Below are 21,213 nucleotides of genomic sequence, written 5' to 3'. Positions count from 1 at the left end.
CTCACAGAGAATGTAAATGGGCTCTGCTACTCAGAATGGCAAACCCTGTCGTGGCAAATATTAATCTTATTTGTTTGGCCTTTTCTTGCTTAGAAGTATCGAGAAATAGACAAAGTAAAACAGCAAATAAGTCTGAAGTTATTTGCGAGGTGTCTGCCATACAGTTTAAGTTATGTTAGCAGGCGAACTTTAACACAACTGCTCACAAAGTACTGCTTGCTGGCGAAGTGCTAATTTCAAAACGTGACATATAAACACTTTACAAACGGATAAGCCCATCATTGTAACCAAAATATGTCTGAGTTTATTTGCAAATGTCAGTGAACTAGCATGTTGCTAATCTCCACAGTAGGTTGCTTGAAACACCAACTATCAACACACAGGACGAGTTGACCAATCACAGTCCTTCCGGTCTGCGTCGCCTTGACGCAAAGTTAAAATTTTTGGAGGGGCACATCGAGCTACGGCGGAGGGGTTGGAGAGGGGTTCGCGACGACGCAGAGGGGTCTGCGGGGGTACGCCGTCGATTCGACGCAGAAGCATAAAATAGGCTTAACGCTCACACACTAGTAACTCTCATACACTAGTAACTCTCATACACATATACACTAGTAACTCTCACACACATGCCCGTATACACTACATATCACTCCCATATGCCACTTCCACGTCAGCATTAGATTAGAGCAGGACCTGAAGGGTTTTGGACTAAGATTCATTGTAATATGGACTCAACGTTCACACACAGGTACTCCAGTCAATCCACAGGTAATCATCTAAAAAGCAATGCACACTAGGCATTTGTATTCTGTTAGGAACAGGGGTGTGTGTGTGTGCTGAAGAGGGGAGGGAGGGTTGCTTGTCGTGGCGACGTGGAGGCTGCCGTTACCATGGTGAGCACGCCCATTAGGCCCACGGGGATGGGGTCCTGCTTGACCCGCTCGGCCACCAGCTCCACCAGCAGCATCAGCATGTTGTAGATGCCCTCGTGGATCTCCGTCCCCCACTTATGCACCGCACTCGAGGTCAGCAACTACAGTGAGGACACAGAGCGATGGAGATGAGGAGAGAGTGAGAGAAAGAGAGGGAGAGAAAGGGAGAGAAAAGGAGAAAGCAAGAAAGAGCAGTGAAGAGAGAAAAGAAGAAAGAATGGATAGTGAAAGAAACAAGTGGACAAATAAAAGAGCGAGCAGAAGAGAGAGTGGGACAGCAACAGCAAGAAAACAAGGGAGAGAAAGGGAGATTGAATGGGGGGTGGATTAACTGATGCACACTGGTCATAACCGGTGTTACGCCCATGTTCTGTTTGCTTGTGCCATTATTGACGGGTCCTCTGGCTCCCTGCGGTCCTCACCTTTTTAAAGGCCTCAGGCATGCAGCGCTCTATGAACCTCTTGCAGTTCTCATCTGCATCAGCGAGGCCTGCACTCACACACACAGAGGAGGGGGGAGAGAGAGAGGAGAGAGAGAGAGAGAGAGAGAGAGAGAGAGAGAGAGAGAGAGAGAGAGAGAGAGAGAGAAGAGAGAGAGAGAGTTCCAATCAGAGCTGACATCCAGACTTCAGAGCATATATTGTTTACACAAACATCCAAAGCAGGCAAACAATAAACAAAACGAGTGGAAAGAAGAGAATGCTATGAGTGCATACGTGTCATATGCTTGAAAAATGCCATGGGTACACACTGTATGGAGCAATTCCAGAGCATGTGACAGCGCCCACGCAACTTCAACTAAGCGCCTATGACGTCTGGCTTATCGTGAAATACACACACGCACACACACTTGGATGTTCCCTCCTGCTGATGACAAAGACACACTTCCTACTTCCACACAAACACACACACGCATGCGGGCTTACCGAGTCTGGCCAGGCACGTGGAGGCGATGAGGCACTTGCCCAGCGACTCCTCCCGCTTGTAAGGGATGGACCAGTGGTCAGTGAACACTCGACTCTCCAGCTCGTACAGGTTAGTGGTGGGGAACTCCATGTTCCCTCCGGAGCAGTTTCCATTTTCATCGCTAGTCCTCTGCAAGACAGACAGACAGACAGACAGACAGACAGACAGACAGACAGACAGACAGAGAGACAGACAGACAGACAGAGAGGTTAGGCAGTAATTAGGGAAAGGGAAAGAACAGCTACAACCATTTAAGCCACAACCTCCATCATATCAAAGACCAGTGGAAATCATGTGTTCCAGCATCAGTCCATACACTCCCAATAGCTACGTGGTTAATACACACTTCCTGAAAGATATTACAGGTCTGGACGAGAGACCACCTCGTGGTCTCTGCTCACCACATGAGCAGCCACGTTCTGGCTGTTCTGCAGGACATGACAAACTGTCAGGCGTCAGCTAATGCCATCTCAACATGCTACTGCAATCACGTCATGCAAACTGTGGAGACTCAGAAAGGAAAGTCAGGAAAGACTCAGAATGTTGTTGTTAAAGGCCTTGTTGTTGTTTATAGCTACTAGTTGAGATATGCATGTAGAATTTATAATGGATTAGCATGAAATTATCATCTGGAGATTATTGATAGGTTAGATAGTCTACTACCTCCTTATAACCACTTCTAAAAACATTTTGTTACAGATTCTACCACTAGTCAGCTTTCACCAAACACAAGGTATGTCACACTCACAAGGGTCTAGTTTTTCCTGCAGTTGCATCATTGTGTAGAGAAACAATGGAAATCGAACGGCTTGAGATGGCACGTCTCATTGTGAACGCTACCCTGGCAGTCTACCTGTGAATTTGGCAAGGTAACCAGTGTTAACATCAGATATCACGACCAGAACATCACTAGGGCAGACAGACTCTCAGACTCGATCACTCAAAAGCTGAGGACAACCTACAGACTGAGCCACTTTCGCCAGGCAGCCTAAACCAGACTGAACCAGTCGCGGATTTGTTATTCCAATGTAATTACGACGACACTGAATTTTCCAGTCCGGCGTGATCTGATGAAGAGAACGCCAGCAACCAGCAGCATACTGCTGGGTGATGAGAGTGTTTTCCTTGGCCTGGACACACTGCTCCCAAAACTGCCCAGAGGTAAGTGACAGCCTGAAGGGTGGATTCAAAGCCAGAAGTGGGATCCCCCCCCACACACACTATAAAATTGCCCTTTCAGTGCACACACAGAACTCCTCTGTGTGTGTGTGTGTGTTTGTGTGTGTGTTTGTGTGTGTGTGAGTGTGAGTGTGAGTGTGTGTGTGTGTGTGTGTGTGTGTGTGTGTCTGTGGCAAACAAGAAAAACATGAGCATGTCCTCTCATTGCTCCAGAGGTGCATCTGCGTGTGTAATTATGCGCATGAAGTGCGTGGGACATCAAGGAGCGAGCCACTGATGAAACACTGTCTGCTGAAAGTTGTCAGGGAGGATGGCCATAAAAACAACAACAACAACAAACAACAAACCAAAACAAAAACGTCCTGCCGCATTCCTGGGGGACCTTGGGGAGGGGAACGCTTTCCCCTTTGTCACTGTGACTAAACAGACAAACAATGTGATTCCACAGATAGGCACTGCGCCAGGGATGTGTGGAAAGGAGGGTGAGGTGAGTGTCAGTGTGTGTGTGTGTGGCGTGCACGCACATATGTGCATTGTTCGGCATCAGGAGCCATAACAATCACTGTAAACCATGATGCAACCAGCCAAAATCTTCTGATCTAGGATCAGGTGGTCTCCACTGAATACTGCCGACTATCAAGGATTGGACCACAGCTTCTCCACTTCAATCTGAACTCTGCTCATCAGTGTTAAAGATGACGGTGTACTCTGGCCCAGTCTGCTGGTTGTTCTGTCTCCTATGGGTGCAGCCGGACACATGTGCCTTCACTGCAGGCGCCATACGTAACGTGATCTATAATGTATGGTGCTCGTCATGTGAAGACTCTCAGACCAGCAGCAGTAGTTGCGGTGGCCACCCTGGAGCCTCTTGTTGTTCACCCTGCACATGCTCACTCCCCTCCATGCTCCCAGTCAGAGGTGCCTGACAGCAGAGCTACTAAAAGGACTGCTGAACTGACTAACCTCTCTTTCTCTCTCTCTGTGTGTGTGTGTGTGTGTGTGTGTGTGTGTAACTGGTGTTTGTATCTAAATGTATGGGGCCAGGGGACTATTTGCTCATTCGAAGTGGAGCTGTCTACACTTACGCACCCCTTAGCACAGTGAGAGAGTGAAGGAGAGTGGAGCTGCGCTGTGTTGTGCTGTGCGCCGAGCTCATTATGTATGCTGTAGAGCAGTGGCAGGGACCACCTGCACTATGTGGGCCTGATTCATCGCCGATCCCTGGCAGCTCCCCCACATTTCTCCTTCCCTTCCCAACACACACACACACACACACACACACACACACACACACACACACACACACACACACACACACACACACACACACACACACACACACACACACACACACACACACACACACACACACACACACACACACACACACACACACACACACACACACACACACACACACACACACACACACACACACACACACACACACACACACACACCAACACAAACTCCTGGGGGAAATGCATGAATGCAGCTCACTCAATTATTTACATAATCATGCGAAAGCAAACGCAGATATTTTCCTTCAGAGGCTTCCGCTATAGGCACCCACAGCAGAGACACGCAGCAGCACACGTTAAACAGCACTGCTAGAGGATGGGCGCCATCCCACCTTCACTGCAAACCATCTGAGAACAATTCATGTTTGGGGAAAGTGCAAAACTGAGATGCTAACCAACTACTAGGCTAATGGATGTCAAGTTACTTGTCAATTTCCATCCCATACGTGATCTCTTGATGTACCCGTTATGTGCAATAATCTGGCTAATCTAATAAAAAATTAAACCTGATAAGGGCTATGTGTTGAATGAAAAAAATGCAATACTACTAGAGCATATGAACTCCTGCAATTTATTTACAATATGTGAAAGTGTGTGCATTTGCAAAGTCCAGATGTGGAATGACAGAGTTTCCTGTTCATAACACCACATATTTCCATGACACACCAGGAACAGGCAGTGGCTACTTTAAAAAGTGAAAGTGAAGAGGCACACACAATATAGGTGTACTGCATAATCAGGCCAAAGAAACAACATGCAGCATTTTAGCATCTTAGAGTATAGTGTACTTAACGAGTGTGACTGTCTATATGCTCCTGTGCAGGTTGGTCTTAGGAGCTTATTACACTTGCTTGAGGACTCTCAACTACAGCCGACTAAAGTTACGCCACTCTGAGTGGCAGGTCCTTGCATATTCAATGGCGCTGAATAGGGCTGTAATGATACGCAAACTGAAACCGAAATCATGATACAAGCATCTACAATCTTGTATCGCAATCTGATAAAACAAAACCGTGATACACTGCCCTCACCAACCCCAGCAGCTGTCATCCTTACAGATACAACACCTTGAGCTATCAATGCAACAAAACCCATTTTTACATTTCACAATTCACATTAGAACACATGTAAATCACAAAATTATTGTTCACCATTTCCCCTAACGTAGCAGTATCGCTAAACTTTACCACCTGAAAAAAAGGTATAAACCAAACCGTGGCTCAAAAATTGAGGTATGAACCGAACCGTGGGTTTGGTTTATCGATACAGCACTAGCGCTGAATTGTGAACACTGGCCTTCTGCAGTCTAATAGCATCCTACTTCGACTAGCTTAGCTGTCTCCCCTGGGCCTGCTTCTTTAGTGTTCTTGACATTGTGAACCTACAGGGACACTGGCCCTGTCCTCAGATCTGTCGTATGACCCACCAGCCTGCCTATAGCATTTCTCCATGTTTGAAAATACATACACTACTGCTGCTCTGACTCAATGCTGTGACCCCAGCTGCTATTGTACTTGACCAATAAACATGTCAGTCACATGTCATGGTTCCTATGTGCAGGGAAAAGCAGGAGAACTGTAGTCAGAGGAACTACAATTGCCCACCGTTGTACGCAGTGCAAATGCATGAAAAAAGGGGTAGTTTCTCAGAAGGTTCTAGGAACTATGACAGGAACTATGACAATCAGAGAACACTGCGCTCCACAGAGAACCCATCCTTATGTGTACCTAAGCACTGCTTGTTTAACATATGTATTACATCTTGGCTTATGTGTGTGGCCCTTTAATAGTAGTACATGTAGTACATGAATGCATACAGCATTCCCAAGCCCAAACCAATCATGTAATGACTGAAGTTAAACTTGTGATGGGTGCCATATAAATGTCTTGTTCTAAGTTAAATATAGCATATGTGGTGAATTCACTAGTCCTTAAACACTCTACTCTTCCTTTTACTTTGAGACAGATCATAAAGGTCTGCATTAAGCTAACAGTATTTACATACCGAGTCAGGGGTGGAATACATTTCAATACATTTTCCATTCCCATAGTCTCTAGGATAATTACACATTGCAGGGTGTGCATCAGCAAAGAACAGCACTGCAGTGGCAAGGAAAGGTCACCGCAGCGCTTGAGCAACTCGGACAAGTCTTGAGAGATGTCAACAAGCCTCCCGTTTACCTACATGTGACGCAAGTGTGAGTAGAAGAGGATGGCCAGGCAGCGCACTCATGTTTCTCAGGAGCAAAGTTCACAAGCGTGGCTGTGCAACAGCAGCAGGAAAGGAGGAGAGTTAGGTGACCCAAGAGCCTATCAGGGTCGGGGAGGCTTTTTGCCAAACATCGAGTCGCGTGACTCCGCACACGCTCTGCTGTTTGTATTGGATGGCTCACGTTTTCCAGTGTGCTGAAATGTGAGGAAGCCTCTGAGAACCTTTTCCAAGAGGGCCAAAGAAGGAAATAAAAAAACATGCTACTGGGCTAATGCAGAGAATGCAAAGGGGTGCTTTGAGGCCAGTGGTACATTCCTCACCTGAGCCTCTGGGCCACACGTGTGGAGTGGGAGAGCCCCTGGGGGCACGAGGGGTCAAAAGGTTGCCCATGCTCTGCACTTGAACTTGGTAAACACATCCAAGAGTGTGTCTATGGGAAGAGATTAAGAGGAAGTAACTGGGGCCATGTCATTACTTAACAGAACATAGACAAAAAGAGTGGAGAAAAATAGCTGAGAATACAGAAAAATATGGCTCACAATGATGCAATATTAGATATAAAGATATTAGGATCCTTCTTATGTAGCCTACTACATTTATAAACTGTGTCAACACAGTGCCTTGAAAGGTATCGGCAATAAAGCCGGTGCAGTGATTAAACAACAGTGCGTACAAGAGACAACAATGCCTTGCGAGGCGACTCTTGTGTTTATGGTGGAGGTTCCTGGAATGCTCCAGTCTCTGAGGCACTGTGTGTGTGTGTTTATGTGAGTGTGCATTTCTAAAATGGAATGTGTGTGTGTGTGTGTGTGTGTGTGTGAGTTAAAAGCCCCCCTCCTCCCCATGCTGTGCAGTGTCTCTGATGTGCTGTTCAGTAACTGGATCTCCAGCCTGTTACCATGCGTACCGACCCACCCGAGGGCCAGTCTGCAGGCTCCCTGTGACTCCTCTGGCTATATTTAGGGCAGGAACATGCGGCTGGGCGACCTGTGACATGTAGCACCGGCAAAAACAGAAGCCAATGCTGCAAAACAGCCACGCCGGCCTGTCACTGGCAAACCACAGTTACCACACAGGGCCCTCCCTCCTACAGAGGAATCTACATCAGCGAAAACAAAACCCCAAGACCAATATGAAAGAAATCAAAACTGTGTGGACGGCTTTCAGTTGTGTTTTTTAAGAGAAAGCACAACTAGTGTTCATTAAGAAAACAGCAGTGTCATCCCAGTGCTAACATGTATAGAAGAGAGCCAGACCGGCCAGATCCTTGCCTATGCTGTTTTGAGCTTCCAGCATTACATTCTCATGTGTCAGTGATACACATGTGGTTCTGACTGATGTGAGAGAGCATGAAGGCCCACACCCATTGATTGGTAGCAGTGTGTGTGTGGGTGGGTGGGTGGAGACAGGATATTGGAAAAGAAGGTAACTGAGCAGAAATGTATTTCAAAACAATAGACACCAGTTTCGTTCTGACCATCAGGTCTTGTTTAAACAATGACTCAGGGACCGGAGTCATGTCTAAATTCACAAATGTATAAGAATATACTTTGGAATTGCATCATGCCATTCATAACCAGTTGTAGGAAAAATATAAGACTTGTGTGCAATGAGGTACGCAATAAGCTGATATAAATGTTTAGCCAGCACACAGAATGACACCAACTTCACTCAAACTGGCAAGGAGGAACGTGTCAGTACTTGTGCCAGTGAGCGGCTCCTGAATAAAAGACACCACTATTCTGAAAGGTCAAGTGCTGCCTATTTAAGTCAATAAAGGCCTTAAATGGCCTTTTCACAAACTGATCTCTGCAGCTCTGCAGGTGCATAGAAAAAAAAATAAGTAGCACTGGATACTTAAGTTAAACCAAAACATCTTCACATTTCTTTCAAATTTCTGGCACTTTTCACACAGTACCCAAGAAATAGTCCAGAAGTTGAGATCCCCTCATCATTATTATATTGTGCCCTGAGGGCACTGTCAATCGCTGTAAGATCATGTAGCCATGATATCTTTCAACGATGCTTGACACTCAAAAAACACATCTGTGATAAAATACCAATACAACCCTTATAAGGCAAAGAGAACATTAAATGATTGGGCAGCACTGGGTAAGCCGCAGCCTCTCAGACAAGACAAATTGGACTTAACACGCATGATAGTATTTTGAGGATGGATCAGAGAGAAGTTATATCAAATCTCGACGTGATATGACTAATGCTACACACCACCATCTGACATTACAATAACCGCGACAAATTGATTGCATATTGAAATGTTGTGGAGTCATTGTTTAAAATATCAATGTCAGAGACAATTTTCGATAATAACGATAAGCTTTTCAGTTGAACTAATGTCTTCCCCGGTTTCTGGGTCTGAACCCCAACGTTACTCGACGGTTCGACATTGAAAGCAACATATTTCCTCCTCATATGTTACTTACATTACAACAAATCTAGAAGTAAACGTTAGGCATTGCTGTCTCATTACACAGTTAGTTAGTTTGCCATGGCCACACGGGAAAAGTGCCAAATCACAGTCCCTGTCAGACACTGCATAACCTACGAAGCTGATTATTAACTTAACTGCGGTTGTCAAGCAGGCGACGAGGTATATCTATTGGCTAACTAAGCAAATACATAACTGCTCCATAGGGCTATAAATTACTTTAACACCAGGTGGGCGGAATGACAGTGGTTGGTGTTTAAAGCTTAAAAGGTAGGACACCTCATGCAGCTGCCTCGCAGTTTGACAGATGCAGGTAGATAAGCCACAGTTACCATAGCTAGCCAGGAGAGATAGCCTAGGGATAAGCTCTTTTCTGTGCTGTGCAGGTTAGCAGCAACACCCTGCTAACGCTAGCTGCTTGTGCGTTAATTAACGAGATCATCAACACAATCATTTGCACTACAAAATACGTTTTGTTATTGCCAGAGCTCTATAACACCAGTAGTTGTCGGTATGGAAAGATAAAGTCAAACTGCCCAGCTGCTTTGATGAGTGCATACAGTAATGGCTAAGTTAACAGGCTGCAGCTAACACGTTTAAATGCTAGCCAGCTATTTCCCCTCCCCCAAACGGAGAGCTAGTTGGCTAGCAAGCTAACCAAGCGGATGCCTGGCGGGTTAATGAACTAACGTTATGGAGACATCATAAGCTTAAACCAAATACATAGACAGCGTGCATAACACAATTTCACGAGTTGTTTCGCTCTCAGAGTAACACTGCAAGCTTAACCGCCATGTGAAGTAACGTTACTTTTAGCTATCTTGCCTGCAACATACCGTGGTTTTCCCTCCCTCCCTATTTGCCTATCCATGACAGCCCGATTCCACTCAGATATGAAACCTAGTTAGCTGGCTTGCTAACTATCGTGTGAAAACTACTTATTAAACTGTCTAACGTTGGCCAACATGTGAAACAAGCGATTTTTGTAAGTATACCTCACTCTCCACGACATCATGATAAGCAGGTGGAGGATCAAACCCTCCAGTCCCAGTTCGAGTAGTATTCTCGCTGTCTCCACCGGGCCCCGACCCGGGCGCAGGCCCACTTTCCATCGGCTCATATCCATACCCGAGCCCGGGGCTTTCGTTGGTGAGGAGTGCAACAGCTTCGTTAATGTCATTTTTGGCTAAACGCAAGGCTTTCCTAATAGCAACAGGGTCCGGAAAGCCCATGCAGAGAAGCGTTGTCATATGTTGCTCCTCTTCAGTCTCCATAATTGATTGTTTTATCCTATAGACTTAGTAGGGTGGTATATTGCACAGACTTCTAGCTGTGCACGCCGCCATGTTTACAGTCCGATGGTATTCTGTCACGACGGATGCCCATAACAGAGTAGAAAGCGGGCGGGTCTCTTTGCGACGTATTCGTGGCTCCAAGGAGCGTCACCTCGACCCACCCATGTAACCAATCCAACAGAGGCTCAAACTGCAAATTACACACATTTTGTCCTTACGTTTTGAAAATACCTTTCTGATACAAATCGATTAGCCTATTTCTCAGAGAACACTGGTTGAATTTATTTTTTAGATAAATTCTCTCCTCGGGAAAATGCGATAAATTAAAGATACAATTATAATACTCTTAAGTAATAAATAAAACATGCTCATGGGGACACTTAAAAATATGAGTAAATCCACGGGTTAACGTGAAATAACCGGGAATGGGGTGACCACAACCACAAAGAGAAATGCGTCACGTGAAAAGCGCTATCTGATCATGTGATTATTTACATGGAAAATGGCCGCCACCGGAGAAGAGGCAGCTGCGATGGACAGCATCTCCAAGGCCCCTATTCCCCCATCGGCATTGAATATCAAAACGGACCCAGATTCTCGGTTAGAAAATACAAGCGTTGAAGGCGTCACTGAAAGTCAGCCTCCTGTCTCCAAAAAGGGCAGCAACAATAGTAAGCGACAGGCCTGCACCTCGATTCATTTCCAGTCCAAACAAAGCTAGGTTGTTAGCTATTAGCTGGTCAGATTGTAATCTATTTATCTCCGTAAATTCCAGCATTCAGTTGTCTTTATGCCATTATTTATAACAGGTAAGCTGTTTTAGGCCTACCTGGCAGGGTCATTGCATTACTCAAGTGTTTATTCTCATCTCATCAATAGTTTGCTAGCTAGTTGATTCAAAGGTTCAGTTATAATTGCATCATCAGCCGTCAAACATGAGAACATGTTAAATGTAAGCGTGGGTCTAGTGTCATTTATCTGGGGTGTCTACGTTTTTATGTGCTTGTCTATGTCCATTCCCAAATTCCCCTGTAACATATATTTTGCGCACATGCGTTCCTTGAATGAACATAACAACTTTTCTTTTGTGCAGATGATGGGAGTGTGGAAACCGCGGAGGAGGCTGTCGAACCAGCAGAGCCTGACATCGATGAACTCTGCAAAGATATGTTTGATAAAATGGCCGTCTTTCTACAAGGCGAGCTTACAGGTACTTACATCAGAGACTTTCTAATGAGGAGACACAGCACTCCACATCACAGCACTCCAAAATCATCCATAGAAATGCATGGGGTTACGTTTGTAACGTTGTCTACACATATCCCACCCCTTCTGCAGCAAAAAGTCAACATGTGAATACATTGCACCAATCGTGGTGTGTTGTGAAGACATTGTGCCAATCGTGTGTTGTGATTTAGCTGCTGGAGCAAGATTGGTGTAGTGAAGCCTTGCACACGCGCATTTCTACTGAAATAGATGCCCAAAAAGTGCCCATAATATGGCTGCCGAGTGGAGGGACTTGCCTAAAAGGACTTTGCTTACATTTTGTGTTTGTTTAAACCTGACCTCAAAATACTTCGAAATTGGACATATTGTGAAAGCATTGGATGCTCTGATTGTTGAGCCTTCTGGTGGACCATGACCTTACACTTTCTAAATATCCTAGTGTAGCTCTAGCAGAATTAGATGAGGAGTATTAAAGAAAAGTAGCCTGGAAAATCCAGACCCTGGTAATCTAGAACGATTAAGGGTCTGGCCACGAACAATGTAATGGCCCAACTTGAGGGGCGGCACCAAGCATGCATTTGAAAATCTCACTCCACGCAATTGTATAACACTAGACCAATGTTTACTCTGACTGATTCTGGATTTCGACGCATTTGGATAACACTACGACCAATGTTTACTGATCAGTTTAGCTCGCCTCTGGCCCGCCTATATCAGATATGCGATTTGATTGGTTCCCCGTGATGCAAGGCGTAAAAGTAACGTGCATCATTGCTCATTGCCAGAGTGTCTCGCAGAGACGATTCCATTGTGCTCTTGCGAGAACTCTGGATTTCCAAGGTAAAAGAAAAGCAAAGCTGGACGAATATGTAATCGCTTGAAGAGTGTTTATGCAGGGACTACAGGAGGATTATGTGTCATCATTTTTATTGGATGGTTTGTGTTACCATGGTTTTAAATTTGATGAGAAATTATATAATATTGTGAAGAAACAAACTTCCACTTCAGTTCACTTCACTGTAAGGTCATAATTGATTTGTAATGAAATTGATAGATGTATCAATGATAAAACGTACATTTCAAGAACTTTAAGAACACTTACCGTAGTTTTATGTTTCAATTAAAATTTACATTTGACATTTATTCATTTAGCAGACACTTTTATCCATTACACATGTCAATTCTATTACAAGGGCCATTTTCCTCAGAGCAACCCGGGGCTAAGTGCCTTGCTTAAGTTCACAACAAACCCACAACTTTTCAGGCTACTGCATTCTAGCCCAGCTCCTTAGCCACTACGCTACCACCACCCAAGATTTGGGCAAGATAAATGTAGCTATAACAACATTCTCATCTTGTAGTGTGGAAGGCGTCAGACAAGAGGAAAATCCATACCACTGCAGTTATTGTTCATGTGGTGTATTATTGGTGCATATGAATTCACTATTGTTTCTCATCTGGCCAGCTACCTGTGAAGACTACAAACTCTTGGAAAACATGAACAAACTCACCAGCTTGAAGTATATGGAGATGAAGGACATATCGATAAACATCAGTCGCAACTTACAAGATCTCAACCAGAAATGTAAGCATTGTTATTAGTCAGCACAGTTATAACATTAGTGCGTGATCAATACTATTCCTGGTCTTCAGTGAGGGTATTATATTTGACTGTATTGTATTGCTGACGTTGGAATGATATTTTCCATTTCCTTCAGATGCCAGCTTGCAACCCTACCTTGACCAGATAAACCAGATAGAGGAACAAGTGACGGCACTTGAACAAGCAGCGTACAAAATGGACACCTACTCTAAAAAGCTAGGTGAGCATTTGTCACTAATTTATAAGGGCTCCACATTAATTTCCAAAAAATTAGTTGTGTGCATGATGCAAACTATTCCACTTATGTGAAACTGACCTTGGGAGGGATAGCAGAGGCCTACTCTACCTGTGATTGGCTCTGACCTCTAGCCTGGCTGACACCAGTATGTCTGCACACTCTCATAGCCTTTTTGCACTGACGGCGAACCGGTTCTGTTCCCATTTGCAAACCAACATTTGAACTGCTCGGTGCATTTTGAACAAATAAAATCTGGTTCAGAACGTAGGACTTTGGATCAGAGCTGGAACACCAAAAAATATTTGTTTTGTCCTGCGATCGGGAGTTGGCATGACATTCTATCATTCAGAGAGAAGCAGGCTAAAGACATGAATTTTCTCTACATATCGACCGTTACCATGACTAAACAAAACTAATCAACTAGCACTACACTGAAGACATCATATAGCTAATTTCTGCAACTTTCATATCATCCTCCTATTTATGCATCTCATTAACTTTTGTTTATGCATGCAACATCCTCTGTTGATGATGCATCCTTGGTTCTGTTCAAAACTGGTTGAAATGCCGGCAGGTTCACTAGATGGCACCAAGGTTAAAATAATTCTGAACCAAACCCATTTCAAGAACGTCCTCAGTTCACTTTCGATTGTCAAGGGATGTAACCACTGTTGCAGTTAAACTTAAGTCGTACATCAAACTCTTATTGAATCCTTTCGGAAGTACAGCAAACATGTTCTTTTTGTAAATAAAGGTTTTAAGTGCAGTTGTTTACTCCATTTAAAAGAAAATACACATCTATGTTGTTTAATACTAACCCCATCAAAGTAACCATTGGTTGTGCACAAACTTAAGTGGTGCCAATTGTCCTCCTTGTCATTGTATAAAAATGTACATAGTAGTTTTATTCATCAAAAACATCACCAGTGTACATCACTTCAAAGTTTATTTGTTCCATGCATTTCTTGCCTCAGATTAACACAAACTGCTTTAGTCACAATGTACTAAATTACAAGCAACAACACCTGTTAAAAATAAGTAGTCCTTTTTGTCAATGCTGCTTTCCATTCATGAAATCCATGAATGTTACAACTACTGTGGAGCTAATTTAATCATCAAACATAATGTCAGTTACTGCTTTAAAGGACCTCCTGTACTGCCTTATAAGCAGCCTTCTATTGCTGTTGGCTACCAAGTTTGCTTAGTTGACAAATATCAGATATTTATATGTATATCCATTGCATGTGTGCTATTATTAGTTGGACATTCTTCCCATCTCAAATTACCTCCTGAAACTCTACCACCAGGTGTCACTGTCCACCCATTTATCACCCTGTAGAATTATAGCTCCTGAGTTTCAAGGTTCTCATGTGAATGTTCTAATGGCCAACCTGTGAAGTACATTGGTCTGTTTTGCTCAGAGGTTTAGCAACTATAGGCATTGCTTGCCAAAAAATGCAGTGATATTATAACCTCTATGCTTGTGTGACGGTCCCTAAGAGTTTCAGAACAACATATGTTTAGTTGTCCTTGCCATTGCTATCATAAACACCAGTGTTTTTTTACCCTTTTGACCATTTTGAGAAGTGCATTATGCTTACTATGGAACATGTGATGTCATTGTCAGAGGCAAAGTTCAAAAAGCTGGAGAAGCGGTGAGAGGACACTGTGCTCTGTTGCACTGTCAGAACCCCAAGTCTGAGCAAGTCTGGAGGAGTCCGTTGCCGTCAGCCTGCTTCTAGAATTGGTGACATTGGCTTGCTGTGGGAATAGTGTGCACTGTACACAACGTTAAGACTCCCTTTGAACGGAAGAGCATGGGTGGAAACGCATATCAAGAAGTGCTCACATCTGATATCTGATTCTGCACTCTCTCAACTACCCTTTAGGAAGGGGCACATCCTTGGTGAAAAAGACTAAAGGACAGAATCCATAGTATGCACCCCATCAAATGTACCTTGAGTACGTCTTTCAACCATGTCATTTATTTTGCTTTAATTGGATATGCATTCCACACATGAAAATCACTGGGAAGTCATTACGAGAAAATATGTTTTGTAACCTGACATTTTTTGTCCTGACAAAGTCTTCTGTGTCTACTTTTTATGGCTCTCTTCTCTCTGTTCCTGTTCCAAAGATCATATTAATGTAGCCCATTATACAACCTGTATGGAAGTAGTACATGCCTACAACCCCCTGCTGAGTGAAGCTTGTTTTAGCAGTTTTAACATGCTTTAATATAGCACTTCCATTCCACTTGAATCGCTACAAATGCACGTTTTGTCATTTAAATGGTGCATCATACGCAGTATAAATGAGCATTGATGTTCCTTTGCTACCCAAGATGATAATCTGGAGGAGACCTTAACGAAAATCTCCTGGCCATGTTTATGTTCAGTCAGAGTGTTAATGTGCCTGTGCTTTCATCTGTGTGTTTGTCAGTGATTCAGAATTAGTAACTTTGGAAGTAAGTCCTGTGTGTTGACCTAACACTGGTCATAAGCATTAATGCCTTCATCGTTTTGTACATGAACTTCATATGAGCTGGTTTTTATTTGTAAAATGGCATGTAATAAGCAGGCATGCATAACATTTAAGTTATATGATGAGGCCTCTGAGACCTTTAGGACAATCTCACTTATTACATTTTTGGAATTGTCTCTGTTTTTGTAACAATTTCTTTTTTTTTTCTTCAATAAAACAGTATTGTAAAATGTGCTTGCAGATGCGACAGGAATTAAAAACTAATTTATGTTACGTGTGTCTGTGTCTGTGTCTGTGTATGTGGGTAAGAGAACAGCCAGCAGGTGGTAGTCAAGCTCTACATATCAATGGATTGAAGACTTCATTGTCATGAACCTTTGCCTCATTTTGACTTCTCTCATGTATATAATTTTCAGGCCTTTTCAGTCATGGCTCAGTACATGTGCACTGGTGTTCTTCAGCTTTAAGACCCATTCAGACTGCAAGCGACTAGCAGCAAGATACCATGGAATGTTAATGTAATTCAGCAATTATAAGCGAAATAACCATTGGCAAGAAAGTTAAACCAATTTCAACTTTTCAAGCAACAAGCGAATCATTGGCGATGTGTGTGCGGCATTAGGCCAACTCACTCTTTCGTGGGAATTTAGACCATGTTAGGTTTTAAGACACGTCTCAAATGTCATTGACAAGCAATGAGCGAAGTTTGTTGCACATTGAACTAAAGCCATCATGTGGCGTGCTGGGGCACTGTGTTGACCTTACATGCAGGATGTTATGAAATTAGTATTAGTATTAAGTTATTAAATTAGCTTTCATTCTTTGCTTTGCTTGTTGCCAGTTGCCCATCAATGAAAATAGTTCAGCTGAGAACCATTTTTCTCAGCTTTGCAAGAGGGAAAAGCAGTCCGAGTTGCTTTATTAGTTAAGTAGTATATATTCATTAACAGCATATTTCAAAACCTACAAATGGTAATAGTAAATCATATACCTTTCATGTGCCATATACTCCTCTGAAGAAAGGGAACAATGAGAGGGAGGACCATTTGTACAGAATTGGATTTATCAACAAAGCAAAACAAAACATGTTGCTATCTTTGGTGTTGCACATCAAACAAGAGGTATCAGGTCTGACCACTGATACTGACATTGATTGAGAACCATTGCTACTGTTGCCAGGGATGTTTAAGGACAACACTGATAGCATTATCTTTAAAATAGACACACAAGATACGAGGAGGCTTGCCTCATATAGCTTTTGCTCACATACATAGCTTCAGACCTCACGTGGCTGAGGGCAGATTGTCAGCAATTACTCTATTATCAAATGTAAATATTTTCCCCAGATGGACCGCGGTGAAAAGTGTGACCTTAGGAAGAGATATCATATGGAGTCGATTTGACCAGTATCTGCCCAGTGGAGGTTGTGTGTGTGTGTGTGTGTGCATGTGCATGTGACGGTGTGAGAGAGTGTGTGAGTGAGTGTGTGTGTGTGAGAAAGTATGGGGGACTGAGCTGACATAAAAACACTGAAACACTTTGTCTGAAAACCATGGACCGATCCTGAGGATGACTTTCACTTTGGACACAGGGCCAAAGGCACTATGAGAAATAACTAACTCCACACATGGGCATCTAGCTCTTCTGTTTATCATTGCGGTCACATGCTTTCAACACACGAATACACACACATACATATGGATCAGAGTGAGGAGGACCCTAGAGAATGTATACACAATGTTGAAATTTGTAGAGCAATTGCTATGGGACATTGCGCAAGTGTCAGATCCAGGCCTCACATAGTTTTATTGAGCTCATCGCTCTACATGTTTACAAAAGGACTGGGCTGACATTTCTTGTGATGACGTGCCTTCTATCCCTGCTGTATACCATTTGTAATCTCTCTGTTTCCAAACTCCCTAAATCCCTCGTAGGTTATTGCTCGTAAGCTTGCACTCATTGCATGTAGTTTAATGGAAAGTGAATCTGCATGTGTTGAAAGTGTGTGTGTGTGTGTGTGTGTGTGTGTGTGTGTAGGGGGGGGGCTTACCCACCATCTTCTGGGTACTGCTGGGCACGATATGATTGTTAGGATCTATCTGCATTTCTCTCTCTCTCTGTCTCTCTCTTTCACACAGTCAGACACACACAGACACACACACACACACAACCACTGCAAGGATTCAACTTGTTTAGGAAACTGAGACTTCGAGATCATTCTTCAGTCTGCTGGTCCATTATGATTGATCAAACTGATCCAACCTAAGTATCCTCAATCATCCTCTGTGTCAGAGCAGAAAAAACATTTGGCCATCACAGGCCCATCCTGTTAACCCATGTCTCTCTGCACAGGGATCATCTGGTGATTTAAGACAGCTGACAGGGATGACATTGATAAAAAACTACCATTTAGGCATATGGGTGCATGCCTAGTGTACACGGGCGCGCAAAATAAACATGTAAAATCCTCTATAAAAACATGTCTTTAGGCTCTGATTCTGGCACTATTATTACCTCAAGCTCATGGGGATTACTTTTGATCATGTGAGTGTTTTTCAGATTCAAAAATTGAAAACTGGGTTTCAAAATGGCCTCAATAAAAAAAAAAGAACTGGCTTTTTATGTTTCCTTTTGACTCCATCAATCACTCAAGAATGTTAAATAGCAATCTGACCCCGGTCACACAGGGAAAATTACATAAGCTTTAACTATAAACACACTTCCTATACAAAGCTGGCAGACTTCCTGTCCACTTTGCCCCAGTAAAACTTCTCACAGTATGGGTGTGAGGTTTAACCTGCATCTACCCTTCATTTTGGTCATGTGATCGGTCAGAGCACACAAGCCGATGAGGCAGCCAGTGATACATTCTTATTTACATAGCTGTTCTTAACCATAAAACTCTACATCTTAGACACAGCACATTGTAATGTTTTTGAGATATTCAATAAGTTTAAGTTAAGGTATTCAATAAGTTTGTTGGCATATCTCTGTGGTGGTCACTACTTTTTTGACATAGCACCTCTTGGCCAGCGGAAAAGGGTGGTGAGTTTTAGTCATGATCATACAACACTCATAGATTTTATTAGAGCTGTCAGAAGATCTCTCTGGGCTTTCTCTCTCATATATACATGTATTTGATTTCAGAGTCATGAAACAAATGCCTTTGATGCACATATTGGCGCCTTTAGCACTTTCTGATCTTTACAATTTACAATGACTTGACATTTTTTTGATCGACATAGCAGAGATGGATAGCATGATATGTATTGGTAAGTTCTATTAAGGGAGAGGGGGTCTCATGTTTTGTGTGTTTTTGTGTGATACAGTGTAAGAGGCAGAAAGAAAAGAGTGAGAGCTTTACATTATGTTACATGATAACGGCCAGTTCAAGTGCGGACTTAACGAGCGGCATGAGGCCACACTTCAATGACATCATTCTATTACTGTTGGTCATTTCATCAGTAACCATTCTCCCTTCTCCGTTACGCCCCCCCCTCTCTCTTTTTTCTCTTTCTTTTCTTCTCCCTTTTTCTTCCACTCTTATCTTGCCCAACTCCTGCTTTCCGGGGTCCCCCTGCGTGGGTATTGTTGCACACTTGCAGTGGTCATAGATCATTGTTTGATCTGGCACCAGTATCCATTTCCAGGCGGCTCTGTCAAACAAGCTTTAGGCACAGCCTGGGCCACCTGCTTTAACTTAGGACACAATGATACTGGTGGGGCCCTGGTTCATTGATGAGGCGAGTGTGTGTGCGAGTGTGTGTGTGTGTGTGTGTGTGTGTGTGTGTGTGTGTGTGTGTGTGTGTGTGTGTGTGTGTGTGTGTGTGTGTGTGTGTGTGTGTGTGTGTGTGTGTGTGTGTGTGTGTGTGTGTGTGTGTGTGTGTGTGTGTGTGTGTGTGTGTGTGTAGGTGTAGGGTGTGTGTGTGTGTGTGTGTGTGTAGGTGTAGGGTGTGTGTGTGTGTGTGTGTGTGTGTGTGTGTGTGTGTGTATGTGTGTGTGGTGTGTCTCCTGAACTGTATTTCTTTTTAACTAAAGTTATGTGCAGGAGAGGACGTGGCTGTGAGCGAGTGGATGAGATGAGCGTATTGAGTTCAGCAGGGTTTTCAGGGGGTTTCTGGGTGGGTTCTGGGCCATGCTTGGTTTTTACAGGGGAAACGTGTAATCCAACAAAGTGCGAGAGGACACGATCCCAGCAATCCAGTGCCGGGGGGGGGGGGGGGGGGTGCAGTCCCACTGCAACAACAGCTGCCCCAACACTCGATAAGACTATGAACTGACACAATAATAATGATGTTATATAAGATAGCACAACAGACCACAGTGCAACACAGCACGTGCTGACTCAGATATACAGTCTGTGGGGATAATATCATATGAAGTGCCACAGCAGTTTGGCTGCTTTCATTCCTTTCAAAATTATGTTGTGGAGACCTAAATGAGCAGTTTCATAGACATGACATGTTTGAAAAAGTGAATGGCGTTTGCCTTTTGAATGCTGAACAAACCTAAGAATTATATGTTTTGGCAGCCATACCTTGAACCTGCCTTGCAAAACATCTGTTTTTTTTCTATTGGATCTGAAAGGTTGCTTGCTGCAGTAAAGGTGGAGAATTAATCTCTGAAAGGATCACAAAGGGAGCTTGCAGGGAGCTTGTCTTACATGAAACATCTACAATACGCCTACTGATTGCAAAACAATGAGTGCGGATGAAGAATTGTGGGTCACAGGCTGGAGTTAGGAAGCCAAGACCTGAAGCACATGCCTCAAGTCGACAGATAGCTGAGTTAACCTCAATGTCTACGTGCATGTGTGTGTGTCTGTGTTTGTGTGTGTGTTTGGCCTATTGATGGGGATGAGGATGGTAAGGAGGTGGTGGTTTGAGAGGGAATATCTGTCACATACACCCAATATATCATCCAGCACCTGGACTGGAGAGGACGCCGGTAACTGATGTACACGCACCAAATCATTCCATTCCCCCTATGCACCCCATCACACCTTTGACATCCACACTCTAAAGCCACAACCCCTAGGCCAAACACACACACACACATTCACACACACACACACACACGCACACGCACACGCACACGCACACGCACACGCACACGCACACGCACACGCACACACAATGAGCCTCAACAGACAAGAACATTAGCCAGTGTGGAGGTGTTACAGCACACACACACACACACACACAGCCGCTTGGCAGCGTGTGGAGGACACTCTCTGACAGTGCTGAAATGAGAGCTGGCCCAGCGGGCCCGCCGTGGAGCCCAGAACCTGGAGGTGGGAGGCAAAGGGGAGGAGAAGGGGAGGAGAAG

At 43.8% G+C, this 21,213-nt stretch overlaps 2 protein-coding genes across 4 annotated transcripts in view; one reads left to right on the top strand and one right to left on the bottom strand.

Annotated features, from left to right (window-relative positions):
• The window catches only part of usp24 (ubiquitin specific peptidase 24), a 58,447-nt gene extending 48,055 nt beyond the window's left edge, over positions 1 to 10,392 (bottom strand). For all 3 annotated transcript variants that reach the window (XR_012985926.1, XM_076278125.1, XM_076278126.1), the window contains exons 1-4: positions 10,034 to 10,392; positions 1,859 to 2,027; positions 1,355 to 1,422; positions 890 to 1,033 (exon numbers count right to left, since the gene is read on the bottom strand). Coding sequence is in view for 2 of the 3 variants with exons in the window: in XM_076278125.1 (XP_076134240.1) it covers positions 890 to 1,033; positions 1,355 to 1,422; positions 1,859 to 2,027; positions 10,034 to 10,312 (660 nt within the window). In the remaining variant the exon portion in view is untranslated. The remainder of the gene's footprint in view (positions 1 to 889; positions 1,034 to 1,354; positions 1,423 to 1,858; positions 2,028 to 10,033) is intronic.
• A 408-nt stretch (positions 10,393 to 10,800) lies between these two features.
• bloc1s2 (biogenesis of lysosomal organelles complex-1, subunit 2) lies at positions 10,801 to 16,158 on the top strand. Its single transcript, XM_076278124.1, has 5 exons — positions 10,801 to 11,004; positions 11,427 to 11,543; positions 13,026 to 13,145; positions 13,279 to 13,383; positions 15,029 to 16,158. The coding sequence occupies exons 1-5, from the start codon at positions 10,836 to 10,838 to the stop codon at positions 15,058 to 15,060; spliced, it is 543 nt and encodes a 180-aa protein (XP_076134239.1). The 5' UTR covers positions 10,801 to 10,835; the 3' UTR covers positions 15,061 to 16,158.
• Positions 16,159 to 21,213: the final 5,055 nt, after the last annotated feature.

Source organism: Alosa pseudoharengus, unplaced genomic scaffold (assembly GCF_046254945.1).
Source record: "Alosa pseudoharengus isolate Yale_2024_CS ecotype anadromous, Long Island Sound unplaced genomic scaffold, YU_APseudo_1.1 YU_APseudo_1.1_scf_11, whole genome shotgun sequence".
Lineage (NCBI taxonomy): Eukaryota > Metazoa > Chordata > Actinopteri > Clupeiformes > Clupeidae > Alosa > Alosa pseudoharengus.
The sequence above is the reverse complement of the archived record's forward strand: the minus strand, read 5'-3'. Positions and strand labels throughout refer to the sequence as shown.

Coding starts and splice junctions, on each gene's coding strand:
- bloc1s2 (XM_076278124.1), top strand. CDS start 10,836: ATGGCCGCCACCGGAGAAGAGGCAGCTGCGATGGACAGCATCTCCAAG. Junction 13,146..13,278: donor ACAAGATCTCAACCAGAAAT/GTAAGCATTGTT, acceptor CATTTCCTTCAG/ATGCCAGCTTGCAACCCTAC. Junction 13,384..15,028: donor CACCTACTCTAAAAAGCTAG/GTGAGCATTTGT, acceptor TGTCATTGTCAG/AGGCAAAGTTCAAAAAGCTG.